The 27178-nt window shown below is 42.5% G+C and overlaps 1 protein-coding gene across 3 annotated transcripts in view; it reads right to left on the bottom strand.

The window, feature by feature from the left end:
- LOC121506320 (sorting nexin-9-like) overlaps positions 1-20155 on the bottom strand; it is a 45988-nt gene extending 25833 nt beyond the window's left edge. For 2 of the 3 annotated variants that reach the window (XM_041782081.1, XM_041782080.1), the window contains exons 1-2: positions 20042-20155; positions 6193-6279 (exon numbers count right to left, since the gene is read on the bottom strand). In XM_041782081.1, coding sequence (XP_041638015.1) covers positions 6193-6279; positions 20042-20053 — 99 coding nt within the window. In that variant the 5' untranslated portion in view covers positions 20054-20155. Of the gene's footprint in view, positions 1-6192; positions 6280-6380; positions 6443-20041 lie in introns of all 3 variants that reach the window. The other variant, XM_041782082.1, reaches the window with a different exon arrangement.
- Positions 20156-27178: the final 7023 nt, after the last annotated feature.

Genomic DNA, 27178 nt, shown 5'->3' with positions numbered 1-27178 from the left:
GTCTGTAGTTGATCTAGTTGATGTTTTGTCCAAAGTTTCTCTATAGTTTGTCTGTAGTTGATGTAGTTGAATGAAGTTTGTCTGACGTTTGTCTGTAATTAGTACAGTTTGTTTGTAGTCTGTTTGCAGTTTGTCTGACGTTGATATGATTGATGTAGTTTGTCTGTAGTTGATGTAATGCATGTAGTTTGTGTGCAGTTTTTGTGTAGTTTGTGTGAAGTTTGTCTGTAGTTGATGTATTTTGTCTGTAGTTTGTCTGTAGCTTGTCTGCAGTTCGTGTGTAGTTTGTGTGTAGTTTGTCAATACTTCATCTGTAGTTTGTGTGTAGTTTGTCAGTAGTTTGCCTGTACTTTCTCTGTAGTTGGTAGCTTGTCTGTAGTTTTTGTGTAGTTTGCCTGTAGTTTGTCTGTAGTTTGTGTGTAGTTTGTCTGTAGCTTGTGTGTAGTTTGTCTGTAGCTTGTGTGTACTTTGCCTGTAGTTTCTGTGTAGTTTGTGTGTAGTTTGTCTGTTGTTTGTGTGTAGTTTGTCTGTAGCTTGTCTGTAGCTTGTGTGTAGTTTGCCTGTAGCTTGTTTGTAGTTGCCTGTAGCTTGTGTGTAGTTTGTCTTTAGCTTGCCTGTAGTTTGCCTGTAGTTTGTGTGCAGCTTGTGTGTAGTTGGTCAGTAGTTTGCCTGTAGTTTGTCTGTAGCTTGCCTATAGTTGGCGTGTAGTTTGTCTGTAGCTTGCCTGTAGTTGGCTGTAGTTTGTCTGTGGCTTTTCTGTAGTTTGTGTGTAGCTTGTGTGTAGTTTTGCTGTAGTTTGTGTGTAGTTTGCCTGTAGTTTGTGTGTAGTTTGCCTGTAGTTTGTGTGTAGTTTGTCTGTAGTTTGTCTGTAGCTTGTGTGTAGTTTGTCTGTAGTTTGTCTGTAGCTTGCCTGTAGTTGGCTGTAGTTTGTCTGTAGCTTGTGTGTAGTTTGTCTGTAGTTTGTCTGTAGCTTGTGTGTAGTTTGTCTGTAGCTGTTCTGTAGTTTGTGTGTAGCTTGTGTGTAGTTTTGCTGTAGTTTGTGTGTAGTTTGCCTGTAGTTTGTGTGTAGTTTGTCCGTAGTTTGTCTTTAGTTGTGTGTAGTTTGTCTGTAGTTTGTCTGTAGCTTGTCTGTAGTTCAGGCGTAGTTTGTGTGTAGTTTGCCTGTAGTATGTCTGTAGTTTGTGTGTAGTTTGTCTGTAGGTTGTGTGTAATTTTTCTATAGCTTGTCTGTAGTTTGTCTGTAGCTTGTCTGTAGTTCGTGTGTAGTTTGTCTGTAGCTTGTCTGTAGCTTGTGTGTAGTTTGTCTATAGCTTGTGTGTAGTTCGTGTGTAGTTTGACTGTAGCTTGTCTGTAGTTCGTGTGTAGTTTGTCTGTAGGTTGTGTGTAGTTTGTCTGTAGCTTGTCTTTAGTTTGTGTGTAGTCTGTCTGTAGCTTGTGTGTAGTTTGTCTCTAGCTTGTCTGTAGTTTGTTTGTAGTTTGTCTGTAGCTTGTGTGTAGTTTGTCTGTAGCTTTTCTGTAGTTTGTGTGTAGCTTGTGTGTAGTTTTGCTGCAGTTTGTGTGTAGTTTGCCTGTAGTTTGTGTGTAGTTTGCCTGTAGTTTGTCTGTAGTTTGTCTGTAGTTTGTCTGTAGCTTGTGTGTAGTTTGTCTGTAGTTTGTCTGTAGTTTGCCTGTAGTTTGTCTGTAGCTTGTGTGTAGTTTGTCTGTAGTTTGTCTGTAGCTTGTGTGTAGTTTGTCTGTAGCTGTTCTGTAGTTTGTGTGTAGCTTGTGAGTAGTTTTGCTGTAGTTTGTGTGTAGTTTGCCTGTAGTTTGTGTGTAGTTTGCCTGTAGTTTGTCGGTAGTTTGTCTGTAGCTTGTGTGTAGTTTGTCCGTAGTTTGTCTTTAGTTGTGTGTAGTTTGTCTGTAGTTTGTCTGTAGCTTGTCTGTAGTTCAGGTGTAGTTTGTGTGTAGTTTGCCTGTAGTTTGTCTGTAGTTTGTCTGTTGTTTGTGTGTAATTTTCTATAGCTTGTCTGTAGTTCGTGTGTAGTTTGTCTGTAGCTTGTCTGTAGCTTGTGTGTAGTTTGTCTATAGCTTGTGTGTAGTTCGTGTGTAGTTTGACTGTAGCTTGTCTGTAGTTCGTGTGTAGTTTGTCTGTAGGTTGTCTGTAGTTTGTCTGTAGTCTGTCTGTAGCTTGTGAGTAGTTTGTCTGTAGCTTGTCTCTAGTTCGTGTATAGTTTGTCTGTAGCTTGTCTGTAGTTCGTCTGTAGCTTGTTTGTAGTTGTCTGTAGCTTGTCTGTAGTTCGTGTGTAGTTTGTCTGAAGCCTGTCTGTAGTTCATGTGTAGTTTGTCTGTAGCTTGTGTGTAGTTTTTCTGTAGTTTTTTCTGTAGCTTGTTTATAGTTTGTCTGTAGCCTATCTGTAGTTCATGTGTAGTTTGTCTGTAGCTTGTGTGTAGTTTGTCTGTAGCTTGTCTGTAGTTCGTGTTTAGTTTGTCTGTAGCCTGTCTGTAGTTCATGTGTAGTTTGTCTGTAGCTTGTGTGTAGCTTGTCTTTAGTTTGTGTGTAGTCTGTCTGTAGCTTGTGTGTAGTTTGTCTCTAGCTTGTCTGTAGTTTGTCTGTAGTTTGTCTGTAGCTTGTCTGAAGCTTGCCTGTAGTTTGCGTGTAGTTTGTAGTTTGCCGGTAGTTTGTCTGTAGCTTGTGTGTAGTTTTTCTGTAGTTTGTCTGTAGCTTGTTTATAGTTTGTCTGTAGCCTGTCTGTAGTTCATGTGTAGTTTGTCTGTAGCTTGTGTGTAGTTTGTCTGTAGCTTGTCTGTAGTTCGTGTTTAGTTTGTCTGTAGCCTGTCTGTAGCTTGTGTGTAGTTTGTCTGTAGCTTGTGTGTAGTTTGCTTGTAGTTTGTGTGTAGTTTGTCTGTAGCTTTTCTGTAGTTTGTGTGTAGCTTGTGTGTAGTTTTGCTGTAGTTTGTGTGTAGTTTGCCTGTAGTTTGTGTGTAGTTTGCCTGTAGCTTGTCTGTAGTTCATGTGTAGTTTGTCTGTAGCTTGTCTGTAGCTTGTGTGTAGTTTGTCTATAGCTTGTGTGTAGTTCGTGTGTAGTTTGACTGTAGCTTGTCTGTAGTTCGTGTGTAGTTTGTCTGTAGGTTGTCTGTAGTTTGTCTGTAGTCTGTCTGTAGCTTGTGAGTAGTTTGTCTGTAGCTTGTCTCTAGTTCGTGTTTAGTTTGTCTGTAGCTTGTCTGTAGTTCGTGTTTAGTTTGTCTGTAGCCTGTCTGTAGCTTGTGTGTAGTTTGTCTGTAGCTTGTGTGTAGTTTGTCTGTAGCTTGCCTGTAGTTGGCTGTAGTTTGTGTGTAGCTTGTGTGTAGTTTGCTTGTAGTTTGTCTGTAGTTTGTCTGTAGCTTGTGTGTAGTTTGTCTGTAGCTTTTCTGTAGTTTGTGTGTAGCTTGTGTGTAGTTTTGCTGTAGTTTGTGTGTAGTTTGCCTGTAGTTTGTGTGTAGTTTGCCTGTAGCTTGTCTGTAGTTCGTGTGTAGTTTGTGTGTAGTTTGCCTGTAGCTTGTCTGTAGTTTGTGTGTAGTTTGTCTGTAGCTTGTCTGTAGCTTGTGAGTAGTTTGTCTGTAGCTTGTCTCTAGTTCGTGTGTAGTTTGTCTGTAGCTTGTCTGTAGTTCGTCTGTAGCTTGTTTGTAGTTGTCTGTAGCTTGTCTGTAGTTTGTGTGTAGTTTGTCTGTAGCCTGTCTGTAGTTCATGTGTAGTTTGTCTGTAGCTTGTGTGTAGTTTTTCTGTAGTTTTTTCTGTAGCTTGTTTATAGTTTGTCTGTAGCCTGTCTGTAGTTCATGTGTAGTTTGTCTGTAGCTTGTGTGTAGTTTGTCTGTAGCTTGTCTGTAGTTCGTGTTTAGTTTGTCTGTAGCCTGTCTGTAGTTCATGTGTAGTTTGTCTGTAGCTTGTGTGTAGTTTGTCTGTAGCTTGTCTTTAGTTTGTGTGTAGTCTGTCTGTAGCTTGTGTGTAGTTTGTCTCTAGCTTGTCTGTAGTTTGTCTGTAGCTTGTCTGTAGCTTGCCTGTAGTTTGCATGTAGTTTGTAGTTTGTCGGTAGTTTGTCTGTAGCTTGTGTGTAGTTTTTCTGTAGTTTGTCTGTAGCTTGTTTATAGTTTGTCTGTAGCCTGTCTGTAGTTCATGTGTAGTTTGTCTGTAGCTTGTGTGTAGTTTGTCTGTAGCTTGTCTGTAGTTCGTGTTTAGTTTGTCTGTAGCCTGTCTGTAGCTTGTGTGTAGTTTGTCTGTAGCTTGTGTGTAGTTTGTCTGTAGCTTGTCTTTAGTTTGTGTGTAGTCTGTCTGTAGCTTGTGTGTAGTTTGTCTCTAGCTTGTCTGTAGTTTGTCTGTAGTTTGTCTGTAGCTTGTCTGTAGCTTGCCTGTAGTTTGCGTGTAGTTTGTAGTTTGTCTGTAGCTTGCCTGTAGTTGGCTGTAGTTTGTCTGTAGCTTGTGTGTAGTTTGCTTGTAGTTTGTCTGTAGTTTGTCTGTAGCTTGTTTATAGTTTGTCTGTAGCTTTTCTGTAGTTTGTGTGTAGCTTGTGTGTAGTTTTGCTGTAGTTTGTGTGTAGTTTGCCTGTAGTTTGTGTGTAGTTTGTCTGTAGTTTGTCTTTAGTTGTGTGTAGTTTGTCTGTAGTTTGTCTGTAGCTTTTCTGTAGTTCATGTGTAGTTTGTGTGTAGTTTGCCTGTAGTTTGTCTGTAGTTTGTCTGTTGTTTGTGTGTAGTTTTTCTATAGCTTGTCTGTAGGTTGTCTGTAGCTTGTCTGTAGTTTGTGTGTAGTTTGTCTGTAGCTTGTCTGTAGCTTGTGTGTAGTTTGTCTATAGCTTGTGTGTAGTTCGTGTGTAGTTTGTCTGTAGTTTGACTGTAGCTTGTCTGTAGTTCGTGTGTAGTTTGTCTGTAGCTTGTCTGTAGTTTGCCTGTAGTCTGTCTGTAGCTTGTGTGTAGTTTGTCTGTAGCTTGTCTCTAGTTCGTGTGTAGCTTGTGTGTAGTTTTTCTGTAGTTTGTCTGTAGCTTGTTTGTAGTTTGTCTGTAGCTTTTCTGTAGTTCATGTGTAGTTTGTCTGTAGCCTGTCTGTAGTTCATGTGTAGTTTGTCTGTAGCTTGTGTGTAGTTTTTCTGTAGTTTGTCTGTAGCTTGTTTATAGTTTGTCTGTAGCCTGTCTGTAGTTCATGTGTAGTTTGTCTGTAGCTTGTGTGTAGTTTGTCTGTAGTTTGTCTGTAGCTTGTGTGTAGTTTGTCTGTAGCTTGTCTGTAGTTCGTGTTTAGTTTGTCTGTAGCCTGTCTGTAGTTCATGTGTAGTTTGTCTGTAGCTTGTGCGTAGTTTGTCTGTAGCTTGTCTTTAGCTTGTGTGTAGTTTGTCTCTACCTTGTCTGTAGTTTGTGTGTAGTTTGTCTGTTGCTTGTCTGTAGTTTGTGTGTAGTTTGTCTGTAGCTTGTCTGTAGTTTGTGTGTAGTTTGTCTGTAGCTTGTCTGCAGTTCATGTCTAGCTTGTCTGTGGCTTGTCTGTAGTTTGTCTGTAACTTGTGTGTAGTTTGTCTGTAGCTTTTCTGTAGTTTGTGTGTAGCTTGCGTGTAGTTTTGCTGTAGTTTGTGTGTAGTTTGCCTGTAGTTTGTGTGTAGTTTGCCTGTAGTTTGTCTGTAGCTTGTCTGTAGTTTGTGTGTAGTTCGTCTGTAGCTTGTCTGTAGTTTGTGTGTAGTTTGTCTGTAGCTTGTCTGTAGTTTGTGTGTAGTTTGTCTGTAGTTTGTCTGTAGCTTGTGTGTAGTTTGCCTGTAGTTCGTCTGTAGCTTGTGTGTACTTTGCCTGTAGTTTGCCTGTAGTTTGTCTGTAGTTTGTCTGTAGCTTTTCTGTAGCTTGTGTGTAGTTTGCCTGTAGCTTGTTTGTAGTTTGCCTGTAGCTTGTGTGTAGTTTGTCTGTAGTTTGTCTGTAGCTTGTCTGTAGCTTGCCTGTAGTTTGCGTGTAGTTTGTAGTTTGTCTCTAGCTTGCCTGTAGTTGGCTGTAGTTTGTCTGTAGCTTGTGTGTAGTTTGCCTGTAGTTTGTCTGTAGCTTGTGTGTAGTTTGTCTGTAGCTTTTCTGTAGTTTGTGTGTAGCTTGTCTGTAGTTTGTCTGTAGCTTGTCCGTAGTTCATGTGTAGTTTGTGTGTAGTTTGCCTGTAGTTTGTCTGTAGTTTGCCTGTAGTTGTGTCAGCTGTCTTAGCCATTGTTTAGCAGATCTTTCTACCTGGTCAATCACGATGAGCGTGTCTCCTTGTCTCACAGTCAGCTCGTTGTTTCCAGGTTCAGCCATGAAGTCATACAGAACCTGAGCCTGAAAGACATTAGAGTCACATTAAAGATCATTCCAGACACATTAAAGTTTAGATTTTTATGTGTTCTAGCTCCTCTGCCAAACAGGAAGTAGTTATTGACCTGGGATTGATGGTACCAAAGCCTGTTAGACTGCTGAGAGGACAGAGGAGACAGCAGCTGGCCTGAAGGAAATGTTTTTACAAAGGGGAAACATGTGGCTATCACTGAAATTACAAACGGACATGAACCTGACTTCCTGCTCAACCTGACCGGCTGAGTCAGCATCTGCAGGCTGATGCTGCAGACAAACTGTAAAACATTTAACTATTGCAGCATTTAAACTGTAAAACATTTGAACTATTGCAGCATTTCAACTGTAAAACATTTGAACTATTGCAGCATTTAAACTGTAAAACATTTGAACTATTGCAGCATTTCAACTGTAAAACATTTAACTATTGCAGCATTTAAACTGTAAAACATTTGAACTATTGCAGCATTTAAACTGTAAAACATTTGAACTATTGCAGCATTTAAACTGTAAAACATTTAAAATTATTGCAGCATTTCAACTGTAAAACGTTTAACTATTGCAGCATTTAAACTGTAAAACATTTAAACTATTGCAGCATTTAAAGTGTAAAACATTTAACTATTACAGCATGTCAACTGTAAAACATCTACTACAGCATTTAAACTGTAAAACATTTAACTATTGCAGCATTTAAACTGTAAAACATTTGAATTATTGCAGCATTTAAACTGTAAAACATTTGAACTATTGCAGCATTTCAACTGTAAAACATTTGACTATTGCAGCATTTAAACTTTAAAACATTTGAACTATTGCAGCGTTTAAATTGTAAAAAATTTGAACTATTGCAGCATTTAAACTGTAAAACATTTAACAATTGCAGCATTTAAACTGTAAAACATTTGAACTATTGCAGCATTTAAACTGTAAAATGTTTGAACTATTGCAGCATTCAAACTGTAAAACATTTAACAATTGCAGCATTTAAACTGTAAAACATTTGAACTATTGCAGCATTTAAACTGTAAAACATTTGAACTATTGCAGCATTCAAACTGTAAAACATTTGAACTATTACAGCATTTAAACTTTAAAACATTTGAACTATTGCAGCATTTAAACTGTAAAACATTTGAACTATTGCAGCATTCAAACTGTAAAACATTTGAACTATTGCAGCATTTCAACTGTAAAACATTTAACTATTGCAGCATTTAAACTGTAAAACATTTAACTATTGCAGCATTTAAACTGTAAAACATTTGACCTATTACAGCATTTAAACTGTAAAACATTTAACTATTGCAGCATTTAAACTGTAAAACGTTTGAACTATTTCAGCAATTCAACTGTAAAACATATGAACTATTGCAGCATTTCAACTGTAAAACATTTGAACTATTGCAGCATTGGAACTGTAAAACATTTGAACTATTGCAGCATTGGAACTGTAAAACATTTAAATATTGCAGCATTGGAACTGTAAAACATTTGAACTATTGCAGCATTCAAACTGTAAAACATTTAACTATTGCAGCATTTAAACTGTAAAACGTTTAACTATTGCAGCATTTAAACTGTAAAACATTTAACTATTGCAGCATTTCAACTGTAAAACATTTGAACTATTACAGCATTTCAACTGTAAAACATTTCAACTATTGCAGCATTTAAACTGTAAAACATTTAACTATTGCAGCATTCAAACTGTAAAACATTTGAACTATTGCAGCATTTAAACTTTAAAACATTTGAACTATTGCAGCATTTAAACTGTAAAACATTTGAACTATTGCAGCATTTCAACTGTAAAACATTTGAACTATTGCAGCATTTAAACTGTAAAAAATTTGAACTATTGCAGCATTTAAACTGTAAAACATTTAACTATTGCAGCATTTAAACTGTAAAACATTTGAACTATTGCAGCATTTAAACTGTAAAACATTTGAACTATTGCAGCATTTAAACTGTAAAAAATTTGAACTATTGCAGCATTTAAACTGTAAAACATTTGAACTATTGCAGCATTGGAACTGTAAAACATTTGAACTATTGCAGCATTCAAACTGTAAAACCTTTGAACAATTGCAGCATTTAAACTGTAAAACATTTGAACTATTGCAGCATTTAAACTGTAAAACATTTAACTATTGCTGCATTGGAACTGTAAAACATTTGAACTATTGCAGCATTTCAACTGTAAAACATTTAACTATTGCAGCATTTAAACTGTAAAACATTTAACTATTGCAGCATTTAAACTGTAAAACATTTGAACTATTGCAGCATTTAAACTGTAAAACATTTAACTATTGCAGCATTTAAACTGTAAAACATTTAACTATTGCAGCATTTAAACTGTAAAACATTTGAACTATTGCAGCATTTAAACTGTAAAACATTTAACTATTGCAGCATTTAAACTGTAAAACATTTAACTATTGCAGCATTTAAACTGTAAAACATTTGAACTATTACAGCATTTCAACTGTAAAACATTTAACTATTGCAGCATTTAAACTGTAAAACGTTTTAACTATTGCAGCATTTCAACTGTAAAACATTTGAACTATTGCAGCATTTAAAATGTAAAACATTTAACTATTGCAGCATTTAAACTGTAAAACATTTGAACTATTGCAGCATTTCAACTGTAAAACATTTGAACTATTGCAGCATTTAAACTGTAAAACATTTGAACTATGCAGCATTCAAACTGTAAAACATTTGAACTATTGCAGCATTTCAACTATAAAACATTTAACTATTGCAGCATTTAAACTGTAAAACATTTAACTATTGCAGCATTTAAACTGTAAAACATTTAACTATTGGGGTTTCTCTCAACCAGAATGCTAGCTAGCTAGCTGACAGGAAGTTGTGCTTAGTGGACGGGCCATTAGGTGTATCCAAAGTTTGGTTGAGACCACGATTTCAACATGGAAGCCTCCACAGATTGGCTTCAAGAGCCGTATGAGTCTGCCTATTGTGAGCAGATGGCTGACGTCACATGGGGTTGGTCCAGCTCTCTCTAAAGTCTCTGGTCCTCTCAGGTATCCAGGTGTGTGAGGACAGACTCTGAATATTCTGGAGTCCAATTTTGGTTTCTCCCAGGGGGTCCAGTACCACTCTCTACCTGGGGGTCCCGTACTGGTCCCTGTCTGAGGGTCCCGTACTGGTCACTGTCTGGGGGTCCCGTTGGTCCCTGTCTTGGGGATCCTGTACTGGTCCCTGTCTGGGGGTACGTACTGGTCCCTGTCTGGGGGTACGTACTGGTCCCTGTCTGGGGGTCCCGTACTGGTCCCTGTCTGGGGGTCCCGTACTGGTCCCTGTCTGGGGGTCCTGTACTGGTTCCTGTCTGGGGGTCCTTAGGGGGCTTCACACCCACGTCGTTTGGTCTGGATTTTCGGATTTTTCAGTTTGGTCCGAACTAAGATGATAGGTGGGAAACCTTCCCTGGACCGTGGTCCGGACCAAACAGCCGAACCTTGGTCTGACCAAAAGAGGTGGACCCTCCTTCTTCTATCATATTTTTATATTTATTTATTTTCAGAACTGGAAGTGTTCATCTTTGATCCAAACGGCGGACTGACTGATTAAAAACTACATTTCTGGGTTTAATATTTCCTCGGCCATTGGTGTTCAGACTCACGGAGACTAAAGGCTAACACCCCGTGTTAATCAAACCCTCTCTCCTCAGGTGTACTGGATGTTTTGCCCCGTGGTAATCTAACCCTCTCTCTCCTCAGGTGTAGTGGATGTTTTCGCCCCGTGGTAATCTAACCCTCTCTCTCCTCAGGTGTAGTGGATGTTTTCGCCCCGTGTTAATCTAACCCTCTCTCTCCTCAGGTGTAGTGGATGTTTTCGCCCCGTGGTAATCTAACCCTCTCTCTCCTCAGGTGTAGTGGATGTTTTCGCTCTGTGTTAATCTAACTGTCTCTCTCCTCAGGTGTACTGGATATTTTCGCCCCGTGTTAATCTAACCCTCTCTCTCCTCAGGTGTACTGGATGTTTTTGCCCCATGTTTATCTAACCCTCTCTCCAAAGGTGTAGTGGATGTTTTCGCCCTGTGTTAATCTAACCCTCTCTCTCCTCAGGTGTACTGGATGTTTTCGCCCCGTGTTAATCTAACCCTCTCTCTCCTCAGGTGAAGTTGATGTTTTCGCTCTGTGTTAATCTAACTGTCTCTCTCCTCAGGTGTACTGGATATTTTCGCCCCGTGTTAATCAAACCCTCTCTCCTCAGGTGTAGTGGATGTTTTCGCCCCGTGTGAATCTAACCCTCTCTCTCCTCAGGTGTAGTGAATGTTTTCGCTTTGTGGTAATCTAACCCTCTCTCCTCAGGTGTAGTGGATGTTTTGGCCCCGTGGTAGTCTAACTCTCTCTCCTCAGGTGTACTGGATGTTTTCGCCCCGTGGTAATCTAACCCTCTCTCCAAAGGTGTAGTGAATGTTGTCGCTCCATGTTAATCAAACCCCTCTCTCCTCAGGTGTAGTGGATGTTTTCGCCCCGTGGTAATCTAACCCTCTCTCCTCAGGTGTACTGGATGTTTTCGCCCTGTGGTAATCTAACCCTCTCTCCTCAGGTGTAGTGGATGTTTTCGCCCCGTGTTAATCTAACCCTCTCTCTCCTCAGGTGTAGTGGATGTTTTCGCTCTGTGTTAATCTAACTGTCTCTCTCCTCAGGTGTAGTGGATGTTTTCGCCCCGTGTTCATCTAACCCTCTCTCTCCTCAGGTGAAGTGGATGTTTTCGCTCTGTGTTAATCTAACTGTCTCTCTCCTCAGGTGTACTGGATATTTTCGCCCCGTGTTAATCAAACCCTCTCTCCTCAGGTGTAGTGGATGTTTTCGCCCCGTGTTAATCTAACCCTCTCTCTCCTCAGGTGTAGTGGATGTTTTCGCTTTGTGGTAATCTAACCCTCTCTCCTCAGGTGTACTGGATGTTTTGGCCCCGTGGTAGTCTAACTCTCTCTCCTCAGGTGTACTGGATGTTTTCGCCCCGTGGTAATCTAACCCTCTCTCCAAAGGTGTAGTGGATGTTGTCGCTCCATGTTAATCAAAACCCTCTCTCCTCAGGTGTAGTGGATGTTTTCGCCCCGTGGTAATCTAACCCTCTCTCCTCAGGTGTACTGGATGTTTTTGCCCTGTGGTAATCTAACCCTCTCTCCAAAGGTGTAGTGGATGTTTTCGCCCTGTGTTAATCTAACCCTCTCTCTCCTCAGGTGTAGTGGATGTTTTCGCCCCGTGTTAATCTAACCCTCTCTCTCCTCAGGTGTACTGGATGTTTTCGCTCTGTGTTAATCTAACTGTCTCTCTCCTCAGGTGTACTGGATATTTTCGCCCCGTGTTAATCAAACCCTCTCTCCTCAGGTGTACTGGATGTTTTCGCTCTGTGTTATTCTAACTCTCTCTCCTCAGGTGTAGTGGATGTTTTCGCTCTGTGTTATTCTAACTCTCTCTCCTCAGGTGTACTGGATGTTTTCGCTCTGTGTTATTCTAACTCTCTCTCCTCAGGTGTACTGGATGTTTTCGCTCTGTGTTATTCTAACTCTCTCTCCTCAGGTGTAGTGGATGTATTCGCTCTGTGTTATTCCAACTCTCTCTCCTCAGGTGTACTGGATGTTTTCGCTCTGTGTTATTCTAACTCTCTCTCCTCAGGTGTAGTGGATGTTTTCGCTCTGTGTTATTCTAACCCTCTCTCTCTCCTCAGGTGTACTGGATGTTTTCGCTCTGTGTCATTCTAACTCGCTCTCCTCAGGTGTACTGGATGTTTTCGCTCTGTGTTATTCTAACTCTCTCTCCTCAGGTGTAGTGGATGTTTTCACTCTGTGGTATTCTAACTCTCTCTCCTCAGGTGTACTGGATGTTTTCGCTCTGTGTTATTCTAACTCTCTCTCCTCAGGTGTAGTGGATGTTTTCGCTCTGTGTTATTCTAACTCTCTCTCCTCAGGTGTAGTGGATGTTTTCGCTCTGTGTTATTCTAACTCTCTCTCCTCAGGTGTACTGGATGTTTTCGCTCTGTGTTATTCTAACTCTCTCTCCTCAGGTGTAGTGGATGTTTTCGCTCTGTGGTATTCTAACTCTCTCTCCTCAGGTGTACTGGATGTTTTCGCCCCGTGTTATTTTAACTCTCTCTCCTCAGGTGTACTGGATGTTTTCGCTCTGTGTTATTCTAACTCTCTCTCCTCAGGTGAAGTGGATGTTTTCGCTCTGTGTTATTCTAACTCTCTCTCCTCAGGTGTAGTGGATGTTTTCGCTCTGTGTTTTTTTAACTCTCTCCCCTCAGGTGTAGTGGATGTTTTCGCCCCATGGTAATCTAACCCTCTCTCCTCAGGTGTACTGGATGTTTTCGCTCTTTGTTATTCTAACTCTCTCTCCTCAGGTGTAGTGGATGTATTCGCTCTGTGTTATTCTAACTCTCTCTCCTCAGGTGTAGTGGATGTTTTCGCCCCGTGGTAATCTAACTCTCTCTCCTGAGGTGTACTGGATGTTTTACCATGGTAATCTAACTCTCTCCTCAGTTGTAGTGGATGTTTTCGCTCTGTGTTATTCTAACTCTCTCTCCTCAGGTGTACTGGATGTTTTCGCTCTGTGTTATTTTAACTCTCTCTCCTCAGGTGTAGTGGATGTTTTCGCCCCGTGGTAATCTTACCCTCTCTCCTCAGGTGTACTGGATGTTTTCGCCCCGTGTTATTTTAACTCTCTCTCCTCAGGTGTAGTGGATGTTTTCGCCCCGTGTTATTTTAACTCTCTCCCCTCAGGTGTAGTGGATGTTTTCGCCCCATGGTAATCTAACCCTCTCTCCTCAGGTGTACTGGATGTTTTCGCTCTGTGTTATTCTAACTCTCTCTCCTCAGGTGTAGTGGATGTTTTCGCCCCGTGGTAATCTAACTCTCTCTCCTCAGGTGTACTGGATGTTTTCGCCCCATGGTAATCTAACTCTCTCTCCTCAGGTGTACTGGATGTTTTCGCTCTGTGTTATTCTAACTCTCTCTCCTCAGGTGTAGTGTAATATGTAGAGCTTAGTTTTTCTAACTATCTCTCCTCAGGTGGTGTGGATGTTTTGGCTCTGTGTTATTCTAACTCTCTCTCCTCAGGTGTACTGGATGTTTTCGCTCTGTGTTATTCTAACTCTCTCTCCTCAGGTGTAGTGGATGTTTTCGCTCTGTGTTATTCTAACTCTCTCTCATCAGGTGTAGTGGATGTATTCGCGCGGTGGTATTCTAACTCTCTCTCCTCAGGTGTACTGGATGTTTCGCCTGTGTTATTCTAACTCTCTCTCCTCAGGTGTAGTGGATGTATTCGCTCTGTGTTATTCTAACTCTCTCTCCTCAGGTGTAGTGGATGTTTTCGCTCTGTGGTATTCTAACTCTCTCTCCTCAGGTGTACTGGATGTTTTCGCTCTGTGTTATTCTAACTCTCTCTCCTCAGGTGTAGTGGATGTTTTCGCTCTGTGTTATTCTAACTCTCTCTCCTCAGGTGTAGTGGATGTTTTCGCTCTGTGTTATTCTAACTCTCTCTCCTCAGGTGTAGTGGATGTTTTCGCTCTGTGTTATTCTAACCCTCTCTCTCTCCTCAGGTGTACTGGATGTTTTCGCTCTGTGTTATTCTAACTCGCTCTCCTCAGGTGTAGTGGATGTTTTCGCCCCGTGGTAATCTTACCCTCTCTCCTCAGGTGTACTGGATGTTTTCGCCCCGTGTTATTTTAACTCTCTCTCCTCAGGTGTAGTGGATGTTTTCGCCCCGTGGTAATCTTACCCTCTCTCCTCAGGTGTACTGGATGTTTTCGCCCCGTGTTATTTTAACTCTCTCTCCTCAGGTGTAGTGGATGTTTTCGCCCCGTGTTATTTTAACTCTCTCCCCTCAGGTGTAGTGGATGTTTTCGCCCCATGGTAATCTAACCCTCTCTCCTCAGGTGTACTGGATGTTTTCGCTCTTTGTTATTCTAACTCTCTCTCCTCAGGTGTAGTGGATGTATTCGCTCTGTGTTATTCTAACTCTCTCTCCTCAGGTGTAGTGGATGTTTTCGCCCCGTGGTAATCTAACTCTCTCTCCTCAGGTGTACTGGATGTTTTCGCCCCATGGTAATCTAACTCTCTCTCCTCAGTTGTAGTGGATGTTTTCGCTCTGTGTTATTCTAACTCTCTCTCCTCAGGTGTACTGGATGTTTTCGCTCTGTGTTATTTTAACTCTCTCTCCTCAGGTGTAGTGGATGTTTTCGCCCCGTGGTAATCTTACCCTCTCTCCTCAGGTGTACTGGATGTTTTCGCCCCGTGTTATTTTAACTCTCTCTCCTCAGGTGTAGTGGATGTTTTCGCCCCGTGTTATTTTAACTCTCTCCCCTCAGGTGTAGTGGATGTTTTCGCCCCATGGTAATCTAACCCTCTCTCCTCAGGTGTACTGGATGTTTTCGCTCTGTGTTATTCTAACTCTCTCTCCTCAGGTGTAGTGGATGTTTTCGCCCCGTGGTAATCTAACTCTCTCTCCTCAGGTGTACTGGATGTTTTCACCCCATGGTAATCTAACTCTCTCTCCTCAGGTGTACTGGATGTTTTCGCTCTGTGTTATTCCAACTCTCTCTCCTCAGGTGTAGTGGATGTTTTCGCTCTGTGTTATTCTAACTCTCTCTCCTCAGGTGTAGTGGATGTTTTCGCTCTGTGTTATTCTAACTCTCTCTCCTCAGGTGTACTGGATGTTTTCGCTCTGTGTTATTCTAACTCTCTCTCCTCAGGTGTAGTGGATGTTTTCGCTCTGTGTTATTCTAACTCTCTCTCCTCAGGTGTAGTGGATGTTTTCGCTCTGTGGTAATCTAACTCTCTCTCCTCAGGTGTAGTGGATGTTTTCGCTCTGTGTTATTCTAACTCTCTCTCCTCAGGTGTAGTGGATGTTTTCGCTCTGTGTTATTCTAACTCTCTCTCCTCAGGTGTAGTGGATGTATTCGCTCTGTGTTATTCTAACTCTCTCTCCTCAGGTGTAGTGGATGTTTTCGCTCTGTGGTATTCTAACTCTCTCTCCTCAGGTGTACTGGATGTTTTCGCTCTGTGTTATTCTAACTCTCTCTCCTCAGGTGTAGTGGATGTTTTCGCTCTGTGTTATTCTAACTCTCTCTCCTCAGGTGTAGTGGATGTTTTCGCTCTGTGTTATTCTAACTCTCTCTCCTCAGGTGTAGTGGATGTTTTCGCTCTGTGTTATTCTAACCCTCTCTCTCTCCTCAGGTGTACTGGATGTTTTCGCTCTGTGTTATTCTAACTCGCTCTCCTCAGGTGTAGTGGATGTTTTCGCTCTGTGTTATTCTAACTCTCTCTCCTCAGGTGTAGTGGATGTTTTCACTCTGTGGTATTCTAACTCTCTCTCCTCAGGTGTACTGGATGTTTTCGCTCTGTGTTATTCTAACTCTCTCTCCTCAGGTGTAGTGGATGTTTTCGCTCTGTGTTATTCTAACTCTCTCTCCTCAGGTGTAGTGGATGTTTTCGCTCTGTGTTATTCTAACTCTCTCTCCTCAGGTGTACTGGATGTTTTCGCTCTGTGTTATTCTAACTCTCTCTCCTCAGGTGTAGTGGATGTTTTCGCTCTGTGGTATTCTAACTCTCTCTCATTAGGTGTAGTGGATGTTTTCGCCCCGTGTTATTTTAACTCTCTCTCCTCAGGTGTACTGGATGTTTTCGCTCTGTGTTATTCTAACTCTCTCTCCTCAGGTGAAGTGGATGTTTTCGCTCTGTGTTATTCTAACTCTCTCTCCTCAGGTGTAGTGGATGTTTTCGCTCTGTGTTATTCTAACTCTCTCTCATTAGGTGTAGTGGATGTTTTCGCTCTGTGTTATTCTAACTCTCTCTCCTCAGTTGTAGTGGATGTTTTCGCTCTGTGTTATTCTAACTCTCTCTCCTCAGGTGTACTGGATGTTTTCGCTCTGTGTTATTTTAACTCTCTCTCCTCAGGTGTACTGGATGTTTTCGCCCCGTGGTAATCTTACCCTCTCTCCTCAGGTGTACTGGATGTTTTCGCCCCGTGTTATTTTAACTCTCTCTCCTCAGGTGTAGTGGATGTTTTCGCCCCGTGTTATTTTAACTCTCTCCCCTCAGGTGTAGTGGATGTTTTCGCCCCATGGTAATCTAACCCTCTCTCCTCAGGTGTACTGGATGTTTTCGCTCTGTGTTATTCTAACTCTCTCTCCTCAGGTGTAGTGGATGTATTCGCTCTGTGTTATTCTAACTCTCTCTCCTCAGGTGTAGTGGATGTTTTCACCCCGTGGTAATCTAACTCTCTCTCCTCAGGTGTACTGGATGTTTTCGCCCCATGGTAATCTAACTCTCTCTCCTCAGGTGTACTGGATGTTTTCGCTCTGTGGTATTCTAACTCTCTCTCATTAGGTGTAGTGGATGTTTTCGCCCCGTGTTATTTTAACTCTCTCTCCTCAGGTGTACTGGATGTTTTCGCTCTGTGTTATTCTAACTCTCTCTCCTCAGGTGTACTGGATGTTTTCGCTCTGTGTTATTTTAACTCTCTCTCCTCAGGTGTACTGGATGTTTTCGCCCCGTGGTAATCTTACCCTCTCTCCTCAGGTGTACTGGATGTTTTCGCCCCGTGTTATTTTAACTCTCTCTCCTCAGGTGTAGTGGATGTTTTCGCCCCGTGTTATTTTAACTCTCTCCCCTCAGGTGTAGTGGATGTTTTCGCCCCATGGTAATCTAACCCTCTCTCCTCAGGTGTACTGGATGTTTTCGCTCTGTGTTATTCTAACTCTCTCTCCTCAGGTGTAGTGGATGTATTCGCTCTGTGTTATTCTAACTCTCTCTCCTCAGGTGTAGTGGATGTTTTCACCCCGTGGTAATCTAACTCTCTCTCCTCAGGTGTACTGGATGTTTTCGCCCCATGGTAATCTAACTCTCTCTCCTCAGGTGTACTGGATGTTTTCGCTCTGTGTTATTCCAACTCTCTCTCCTCAGGTGTACTGGATGTTTTCGCTCTGTGTTATTCTAACTCTCTCTCCTCAGGTGTAGTGGATGTTTTCGCTCTGTGTTATTCTAACTCTCTCTCCTCAGGTGTACTGGATGTTTTCGCTCTGTGTTATTCTAACTCTCTCTCCTCAGGTGTAGTGGATGTTTTCGCCCCATGGTAATCTAACTCTCTCTCCTCAGGTGTACTGGATGTTTTCGCTCTGTGTTATTCCAACTCTCTCTCCTCAGGTGTACTGGATGTTTTCGCTCTGTGTTATTCTAACTCTCTCTCCTCAGGTGTAGTGGATGTTTTCGCTCTGTGTTATTCTAACTCGCTCTCCTCAGGTGTACTGGATGTTTTCGCTCTGTGTTATTCTAACTCTCTCTCCTCAGGTGTAGTGGATGTTTTCACTCTGTGGTATTCTAACTCTCTCTCCTCAGGTGTACTGGATGTTTTCGCTCTGTGTTATTCTAACTCTCTCTCCTCAGGTGTAGTGGATGTTTTCGCTCTGTGTTATTCTAACTCTCTCTCCTCAGGTGTAGTGGATGTTTTCGCCCCGTGGTAATCTAACTCTCTCTCCTCAGGTGTACTGGATGTTTTCGCCCCATGGTAATCTAACTCTCTCTCCTCAGGTGTACTGGATGTTTTCGCTCTGTGTTATTCCAACTCTCTCTCCTCAGGTGTACTGGATGTTTTCGCTCTGTGTTATTCTAACTCTCTCTCCTCAGGTGTAGTGGATGTTTTCGCTCTGTGTTATTCTAACCCTCTCTCTCTCCTCAGGTGTACTGGATGTTTTCGCTCTGTGTTATTCTAACTCGCTCTCCTCAGGTGTAGTGGATGTTTTCGCTCTGTGTTATTCTAACTCTCTCTCCTCAGGTGTAGTGGATGTTTTCACTCTGTGGTATTCTAACTCTCTCTCCTCAGGTGTACTGGATGTTTTCGCTCTGTGTTATTCTAACTCTCTCTCATTAGGTGTAGTGGATGTTTTCGCCCCGTGTTATTTTAACTCTCTCTCCTCAGGTGTACTGGATGTTTTCGCTCTGTGTTATTCTAACTCTCTCTCCTCAGGTGAAGTGGATGTTTTCGCTCTGTGTTATTCTAACTCTCTCTCCTCAGGTGTAGTGGATGTTTTCGCTCTGTGTTATTCTAACTCTCTCTCCTCAGTTGTAGTGGATGTTTTCGCTCTGTGGTATTCTAACTCTCTCTCCTCAGGTGTACTGGATGTTTTCGCTCTGTGTTATTTTAACTCTCTCTCCTCAGGTGTAGTGGATGTTTTCGCCCCGTGGTAATCTTACCCTCTCTCCTCAGGTGTACTGGATGTTTTCACCCCGTGTTATTTTAACTCTCTCTCCTCAGGTGTAGTGGATGTTTTCGCCCCGTGTTATTTTAACTCTCTCCCCTCAGGTGTAGTGGATGTTTTCGCCCCATGGTAATCTAACCCTCTCTCCTCAGGTGTACTGGATGTTTTCGCTCTGTGTTATTCTAACTCTCTCTCCTCAGGTGTAGTGGATGTATTCGCTCTGTGTTATTCTAACTCTCTCTCCTCAGGTGTAGTGGATGTTTTCGCCCCGTGGTAATCTAACTCTCTCTCCTCAGGTGTACTGGATGTTTTCGCCCCATGGTAATCTAACTCTCTCTCCTCAGGTGTACTGGATGTTTTCGCTCTGTGTTATTCCAACTCTCTCTCCTCAGGTGTACTGGATGTTTTCGCTCTGTGTTATTCTAACTCTCTCTCCTCAGGTGTAGTGGATGTTTTCGCTCTGTGTTATTCTAACTCTCTCTCCTCAGGTGTACTGGATGTTTTCGCTCTGTGTTATTCTAACTCTCTCTCCTCAGGTGTAGTGGATGTTTTCGCCCCATGGTAATCTAACTCTCTCTCCTCAGGTGTACTGGATGTTTTCGCTCTGTGTTATTCCAACTCTCTCTCCTCAGGTGTACTGGATGTTTTCGCCCCATGGTAATCTAACTCTCTCTCCTCAGGTGTAGTGGATGTTTTCGCCCCATGGTAATCTAACTCTCTCTCCTCAGGTGTACTGGATGTTTTCGCTCTGTGTTATTCTAACTCTCTCTCCTCAGGTGTAGTGGATGTTTTCGCTCTGTGTTATTCTAACTCTCTCTCCTCAGGTGTACTGGATGTTTTCGCTCTGTGTTATTCTAACTCTCTCTCCTCAGGTGTACTGGATGTTTTCGCTCTGTGTTATTCTAACTCTCTTTCCTCAGGTGTACTGGATGTTTTCGCTCTGTGTTATTCTAACTCTCTCTCCTCAGGTGTACTGGATTTTTTCGCTCTGTGTTATTCTAACTCTCTCTCCTCAGGTGTACTGGATGTTTTCGCTCTGTGTTATTCTAACTCTCTCTCCTCAGGTGTAGTGGATGTTTTCGCCCCGTGGTAATCTAACTCTCTCTCCTCAGGTGTAGTGGATGTTTTCGCCCCATGGTAATCTAACTCTCTCTCCTCAGGTGTACTGGATGTTTTCGCTCTGTGTTATTCTAACTCTCTCTCCTCAGGTGTAGTGGATGTTTTCGCTCTGTGTTATTCTAACTCTCTCTCCTCAGGTGTACTGGATGTTTTCGCTCTGTGTTATTCTAACTCTCTCTCCTCAGGTGTAGTGGATGTTTTCGCCCCGTGGTAATCTAACCCTCTCTCTGACGGTTTTATTTTATCCTGTGTCATGTTTCGTCCTCGTGCCTGAACCAGGGTTCTCTCTGTAAACATCATGTTCTAGTGGAACCACCCTCACCGTTCTCACGGTCTACTATAGCTTCTGCTAGAACGTCCTGATCACGTGACAGCTCGCGCCTGCACTCACCTTTACAGCCATGCTGACGTCACGAGTAGCAGCTTCTTAATCTTTGATTTTTATGATCAAAGTTTCATCTTCAGCCTCGCGCTGCCAGCCTGCAACTTGTCCCGCGGCAACACGGCAACATGCATTACTTCCGGTCTACGATTTCACAATAAAAGCCAGAAAAGAATCGCAAACTTTAGAAAAATGACAACATGTTAAACTGTTAAATGAGCCTAAAAAGACAAAGCTACAAATAAAGTCCAGAGCCTGAAACGATCCACATCGATGAAGATAACAAATAATAATAGTTATTATTAATATTGTTATTAATGGCAGTATATGATGAGATCAGAGTTTCTGATCCTCAGAGGAAAATTCTGTCATTTCAACAATAACAGAGACAGAAGGATGAAAATACTGCAGAACTACACAAACTAACTGAATAAACTTAAATTAGAATTAAAAGTGTTTAAGTGAACATCCTGTAAGCTAAGGTAACATGGCCACACATTTATTTACACAGCAGAGGGACAGCTGGGTCTAAACAACAGGAAGTTATTCACAGTATGGAGAAAAACTCCACTGATAATATAAAACAGACACAGATAAACAGGACAGTCCTCTATGGATATTAGTAGCACTAATAATAACAGAATTTAATTCCATTCATAACAAAAACACACTAGCGAGGACAAAGAACACATTTAATGATTCATATAAAAATGACAGCAAAAAGAAATGACTCATGGTTCATGACTATTATGTAAATATAATACGTCCATAGAGCACCATGATAAAAAATCAACCTAGAGGTAAATTTATCAGAAAAATATGGGGAAAAAAATAGGAAAACTGAGATTTTGAGACTTAATAATTCATAAGTCACCAACAAAAACAACCACTGAGAGAAAATCATCTGAACATTTTAATTAAAAGTATCTTTAAGTGATCATTTCAAAAATCAGGAGTTTAATCCCCAAAAAACACTTTGGATTTATTTCTAGTCCTTGCAGGGATTTTACTTTGAAAATCTATCTCTCTATTTCCTGTGGATTTGGAGGACTTCATACTGAGTGACGTCACAACCCCGGAACAGCTGAGAGAAGTGAAGGCGTTTCCTTTAAAGTGTCCAGTTACACAGATAACACTGTAAAAAATGACAGTAAGACCACTGTTAAAAAAATTATACCAGGAACACTGTTAAAAACGACACTTAGAACACTGTAAAAAATGAAACTAAAAACACTGAGAAAAATAATACAGTTAAAATGTTACTAAGAACACTGTAAAAAGTGAAACTAAGACGACTGTAAAGAATGATTCTAAGCACACTGGAAAAATGATACTGGGACCACTGTAAAAAGTGTGATACTATTACATATTTTAAATTTATTTAACCTTTATTTAACCAGGAGAACTACCTGGCTGAGACTAAAGATCTCGGTAACCCTGTCTATGAAGACCTCATCTACCGTGCATTATGAGCGCGTTCATAGTGAATTATAACACTCATCATAATCAGTCATACTGCATGATGCCTACACTCATAAACACACATACTGCTCTATGATGCACTCTATCAGCAGGTATAGGAACTATAAATCTGCTCATAATGGCGTATAAACCCATGAGTGCTCTCCACTGGTTCTAACTACAGGCTGACTGATGGGGCTGAGGATACATTAGGACTACTTCTACCCTCTATACACACACCTCAATGATCAGCTGTTATCAGGACTCATAAGATGCTATAATACTCCATGAAGGATCAGAAGTTATCAGTGTATGCTGTAAGTAAAGTCAAGTTCATATGGATGCATGTAGAAAGCAGCAGACCTCATCACTGCTGCTGTTCAGTAAAGTGGAACATGTCTGCATGCATTTGAAAGACTCTCTGCTGCATCTTCAGTCATTATGTCAGATACCAGCATAGAGAGAGTTACATGAAGATCAGCCTGCTTCAGGAACAGAACAGTAAAGCGTTTCAGCCTGTAGAGGGCGCTCCACATGCATATTAAACACAAAATCTAGATTTTTAACTGTTTGCACCAAAATGTCAAGATGTTGGACCTGAACCAATCCACAACACACCTAGTCATAATAGTTTCCAGTGGTTTGGGTTTAGTGAAGGTATAAAAACCAAAAGTGAGAAAAAGAAAATACATTTCATCAAGCTTTATTTCAACAGTGAAAACAGTTCTGTTCATTTCCCTGTTAACAGTTCTACCATCTTAAAAACAAAGAGTGTAGGACTGAGTGGAATCTACAGGTGAGACTAAAACAGAGGAAAAGCTTCGAGTGCTGCGACTGTCAGAGTCTTTCTCTACACCTGAACCTAACCCTGGTCTGTAGACCTCCTCCTCTCTAACGTAGAGCTTTATAACAGACAGAAGCTGGTCTGTAGACCTCCTCCTCTCTGACATGGAGCTTTATAACAGACAGAAGCTGGTCTGTAGACCTCCTCCTCTCTGACATGGAGCTTTATAACAGACAGAAGCTGGTCTGTAGACCTCCTCCTCTCTAACGTAGAGCTTTATAACAGACAGAAGCTGGTCTGTAGACCTCCTCATCTCTAACGTAGAGCTTTATAACAGACAGCAGCTGGTCTGTAGACCTCCTCCTCTCTAACGTAGAGCTTTATAATAGACAGAAGCTGGTCTGTAGACCTCCTCCTCTCTAACATGGAGCTTTATAACAGACAGAAGCTGGTCTGTAGACCTCCTCCTCTCTAACGTAGAGCTTTATAACAGACAGAAGCTGGTCTGTAGACCTCCTCCTCTCTAACGTAGAGCTTTATAACAGACAGAAGCTGGTCTGTAGACCTCCTCCTCTCTAACGTAGAGCTTTATAACAGACAGAAGCTGGTCTGTAGACCTCCTCCTCTCTAACGTAGAGCTTTATAACAGACAGAAGCTGGTCTGTAGACCTCCTCCTCTCTAACATGGAGCTTTATAACAGACAGAAGCTGGTCTGTAGACCTCCTCCTCTCTGACATGGAGCTTCATAACAGACAGAAGCTGGTCTGTAGACCTCCTCCTCTCTGACATGGAGCTTTATAACAGACAGAAGCTGGTCTGTAGACCTCCTCCTCTCTGACATGGAGCTTCATAACAGACAGAAGCTGGTCTGTAGACCTCCTCCTCTCTGACATGGAGCTTTATAACAGACAGAAGCTGGTCTGTAGACCTCCTCCTCTCTAACATGGAGCTTTATAACAGACAGAAGCTGGTCTGTAGACCTCCTCCTCTCTAACATGGAGCTTCATAACAGACAGAAGCTGGTCTGTAGACCTCCTCCTCTCTGACATGGAGCTTTATAACAGACAGAAGCTGGTCTGTAGACCTCCTCCTCTCTGACATGGAGCTTCATAACAGACAGAAGCTGGTCTGTAGACCTCCTCCTCTCTGACATGGAGCTTTATAACAGACAGAAGCTGGTCTGTAGACCTCCTCCTCTCTGACATGGAGCTTCATAACAGACAGAAGCTGGTCTGTAGACCTCCTCCTCTCTGACATGGAGCTTTATAACAGACAGAAGCTGGTCTGTAGACCTCCTCCTCTCTAACATGGAGCTTTATAACAGACAGAAGCTGGTCTGTAGACCTCCTCCTCTCTAACATGGAGCTTCATAACAGACAGAAGCTGGTCTGTAGACCTCCTCCTCTCTAACGTAGAGCTTTATAACAGACAGAAGCTGGTCTGTAGACCTCCTCCTCTCTGACATGGAGCTTTATAACAGACAGAAGCTGGTCTGTAGACCTCCTCCTCTCTAACGTAGAGCTTTATAACAGACAGAAGCTGGTCTGTAGACCTCCTCCTCTCTAACATGGAGCTTTATAACAGACAGAAGCTGGTCTGTAGACCTCCTCCTCTCTGACATGGAGCTTCATAACAGAGAGAAGCTGGTCTGTAGACCTCCTCCTCTCTGACATGGAGCTTCATAACAGACAGAAGCTGGTCTGTAGACCTCCTCCTCTCTAACATAGAGCTTTATAACAGACAGAAGCTGGTCTGTAGACCTCCTCCTCTCTGACATGGAGCTTCATAACAGACAGAAGCTGGTCTGTAGACCTCCTCCTCTCTGACATGGAGCTTCATAACAGACAGAAGCTGGTCTGTAGACCTCCTCCTCTCTGACATGGAGCTTCATAACAGACAGAAGCTGGTCTGTAGACCTCCTCCTCTCTAACATGGAGCTTTATAACAGACAGAAGCTGGTCTGTAGACCTCCTCCTCTCTAACATGGAGCTTTATAACAGACAGAAGCTGGTCTGTAGACCTCCTCCTCTCTGACATGGAGCTTTATAACAGACAGAAGCTGGTCTGTAGACCTCCTCCTCTCTAACGTAGAGCTTTATAACAGACAGAAGCTGGTCTGTAGACCTCCTCCTCTCTAACGTAGAGCTTTATAACAGACAGAAGCTGGTCTGTAGACCTCCTCCTCTCTGACATGGAGCTTCATAACAGACAGAAGCTGGTCTGTAGACCTCCTCCTCTCTAACATGGAGCTTTATAACAGACAGAAGCTGGTCTGTAGACCTCCTCCTCTCTGACATGGAGCTTTATAACAGACAGAAGCTGGTCTGTAGACCTCCTCCTCTCTGACATGGAGCTTTATAACAGACAGAAGCTGGTCTGTAGACCTCCTCCTCTCTAACGTAGAGCTTTATAACAGACAGAAGCTGGTCTGTAGACCTCCTCCTCTCTGACATGGAGCTTCATAACAGACAGAAGCTGGTCTGTAGACCTCCTCCTCTCTGACATGGAGCTTCATAACAGACAGAAGCTGGTCTGTAGACCTCCTCCTCTCTAACATGGAGCTTTATAACAGACAGAAGCTGGTCTGTAGACCTCCTCCTCTCTGACATGGAGCTTTATAACAGACAGAAGCTGGTCTGTAGACCTCCTCCTCTCTAACATGGAGCTTTATAACAGACAGAAGCTGGTCTGTAGACCTCCTCCTCTCTGACATGGAGCTTCATAACAGACAGAAGCTGGTCTGTAGACCTCCTCCTCTCTGACATGGAGCTTCATAACAGAAAGAAGCTGGTCTGTAGACCTCCTCCTCTCTAACGTAGAGCTTTTTAACAGACAGAAGCTGGTCTGTAGACCTCCTCCTCTCTAACGTAGAGCTTTATAACAGACAGAAGCTGGTCTGTAGACCTCCTCCTCTCTAACATGGAGCTTTATAACAGACAGAAGCTGGTCTGTAGACCTCCTCCTCTCTAACATGGAGCTTTATAACAGACAGAAGCTGGTCTGTAGACCTCCTCCTCTCTAACGTAGAGCTTTATAACAGACAGAAGCTGGTCTGTAGACCTCCTCCTCTCTAACGTAGAGCTTTATAACAGACAGAAGCTGGTCTGTAGACCTCCTCCTCTCTGACATGGAGCTTCATAACAGACAGAAGCTGGTCTGTAGACCTCCTCCTCTCTGACATGGAGCTTTATAACAGACAGAAGCTGGTCTGTAGACCTCCTCCTCTCTGACATGGAGCTTTATAACAGACAGAAGCTGGTCTGTAGACCTCCTCCTCTCTAACATGGAGCTTTATAACAGACAGAAGCTGGTCTGTAGACCTCCTCCTCTCTGACATGGAGCTTTATAACAGACAGAAGCTGGTCTGTAGACCTCCTCCTCTCTAACATGGAGCTTTATAACAGACAGAAGCTGGTCTGTAGACCTCCTCCTCTCTAACATGGAGCTTTATAACAGACAGAAGCTGGTCTGTAGACCTCCTCCTCTCTAACATGGAGCTTCATAACGGACAGAAGCTGGTCTGTAGACCTCCTCCTCTCTAACATGGAGCTTTATAACAGACAGAAGCTGGTCTGTAGACCTCCTCCTCTCTGACATGGAGCTTTATAACAGACAGAAGCTGGTCTGTAGACCTCCTCCTCTCTGACATGGAGCTTCATAACAGACAGAAGCTGGTCTGTAGACCTCCTCCTCTCTGACATGGAGCTTTATAACAGACAGAAGCTGGTCTGTAGACCTCCTCCTCTCTAACATGGAGCTTTATAACAGACAGAAGCTGGTGTGTAGACCTCCTCCTCTCTAACGTAGAGCTTTTTAACAGACAGAAGCTGGTCTGTAGACCTCCTCCTCTCTGACATGGAGCTTTATAACAGACAGAAGCTGGTCTGTAGACCTCCTCCTCTCTGACATGGAGCTTTATAACAGACAGAAGCTGGTCTGTAGACCTCCTCCTCTCTAACGTAGAGCTTTATAACAGACAGAAGCTGGTCTGTAGACCTCCTCCTCTCTGACATGGAGCTTTATAACAGACAGAAGCTGGTCTGTAGACCTCCTCCTCTCTAACATGGAGCTTTATAACAGACAGAAGCTGGTCTGTAGACCTCCTCCTCTCTAACATGGAGCTTTATAACAGACAGAAGCTGGTCTGTAGACCTCCTCCTCTCTGACATGGAGCTTTATAACAGACAGAAGCTGGTCTGTAGACCTCCTCCTCTCTGACATGGAGCTTTATAACAGACAGAAGCTGGTCTGTAGACCTCCTCCTCTCTGACAGGGAGCTTCATAACAGACAGAAGCTGGTCTGTAGACCTCCTCTCTAACGTAGAGCTTTATAACAGACAGAAGCTGGTCTGTAGACCTCCTCCTCTCTAACATGGAGCTTTATAACAGACAGAAGCTGGTCTGTAGACCTCCTCCTCTCTAACATGGAGCTTTATAACAGACAGAAGCTGGTCTGTAGACCTCCTCCTCTCTGACATGGAGCTTTATAACAGACAGAAGCTGGTCTGTAGACCTCCTCCTCTCTGACATGGAGCTTTATAACAGACAGAAGCTGGTCTGTAGACCTCCTCCTCTCTGACATGGAGCTTCATAACAGACAGAAGCTGGTCTGTAGACCTCCTCCTCTCTAACATGGAGCTTTATAACAGACAGAAGCTGGTCTGTAGACCTCCTCCTCTCTAACATGGAGCTTTATAACAGACAGAAGCTGGTCTGTAGACCTCCTCCTCTCTAACATGGAGCTTTATAACAGACAGAAGCTGGTCTGTAGACCTCCTCCTCTCTAACGTAGAGCTTTATAACAGACAGAAGCTGGTCTGTAGACCTCCTCCTCTCTAACATGGAGCTTTATAACAGACAGAAGCTGGTCTGTAGACCTCCTCCTCTCTAACATGGAGCT

The sequence above is a fragment of the Cheilinus undulatus genome, linkage group 24 (genome assembly GCF_018320785.1).
Source record: "Cheilinus undulatus linkage group 24, ASM1832078v1, whole genome shotgun sequence".
Lineage (NCBI taxonomy): Eukaryota > Metazoa > Chordata > Actinopteri > Labriformes > Labridae > Cheilinus > Cheilinus undulatus.
The sequence above is the reverse complement of the archived record's forward strand: the minus strand, read 5'-3'. Positions and strand labels throughout refer to the sequence as shown.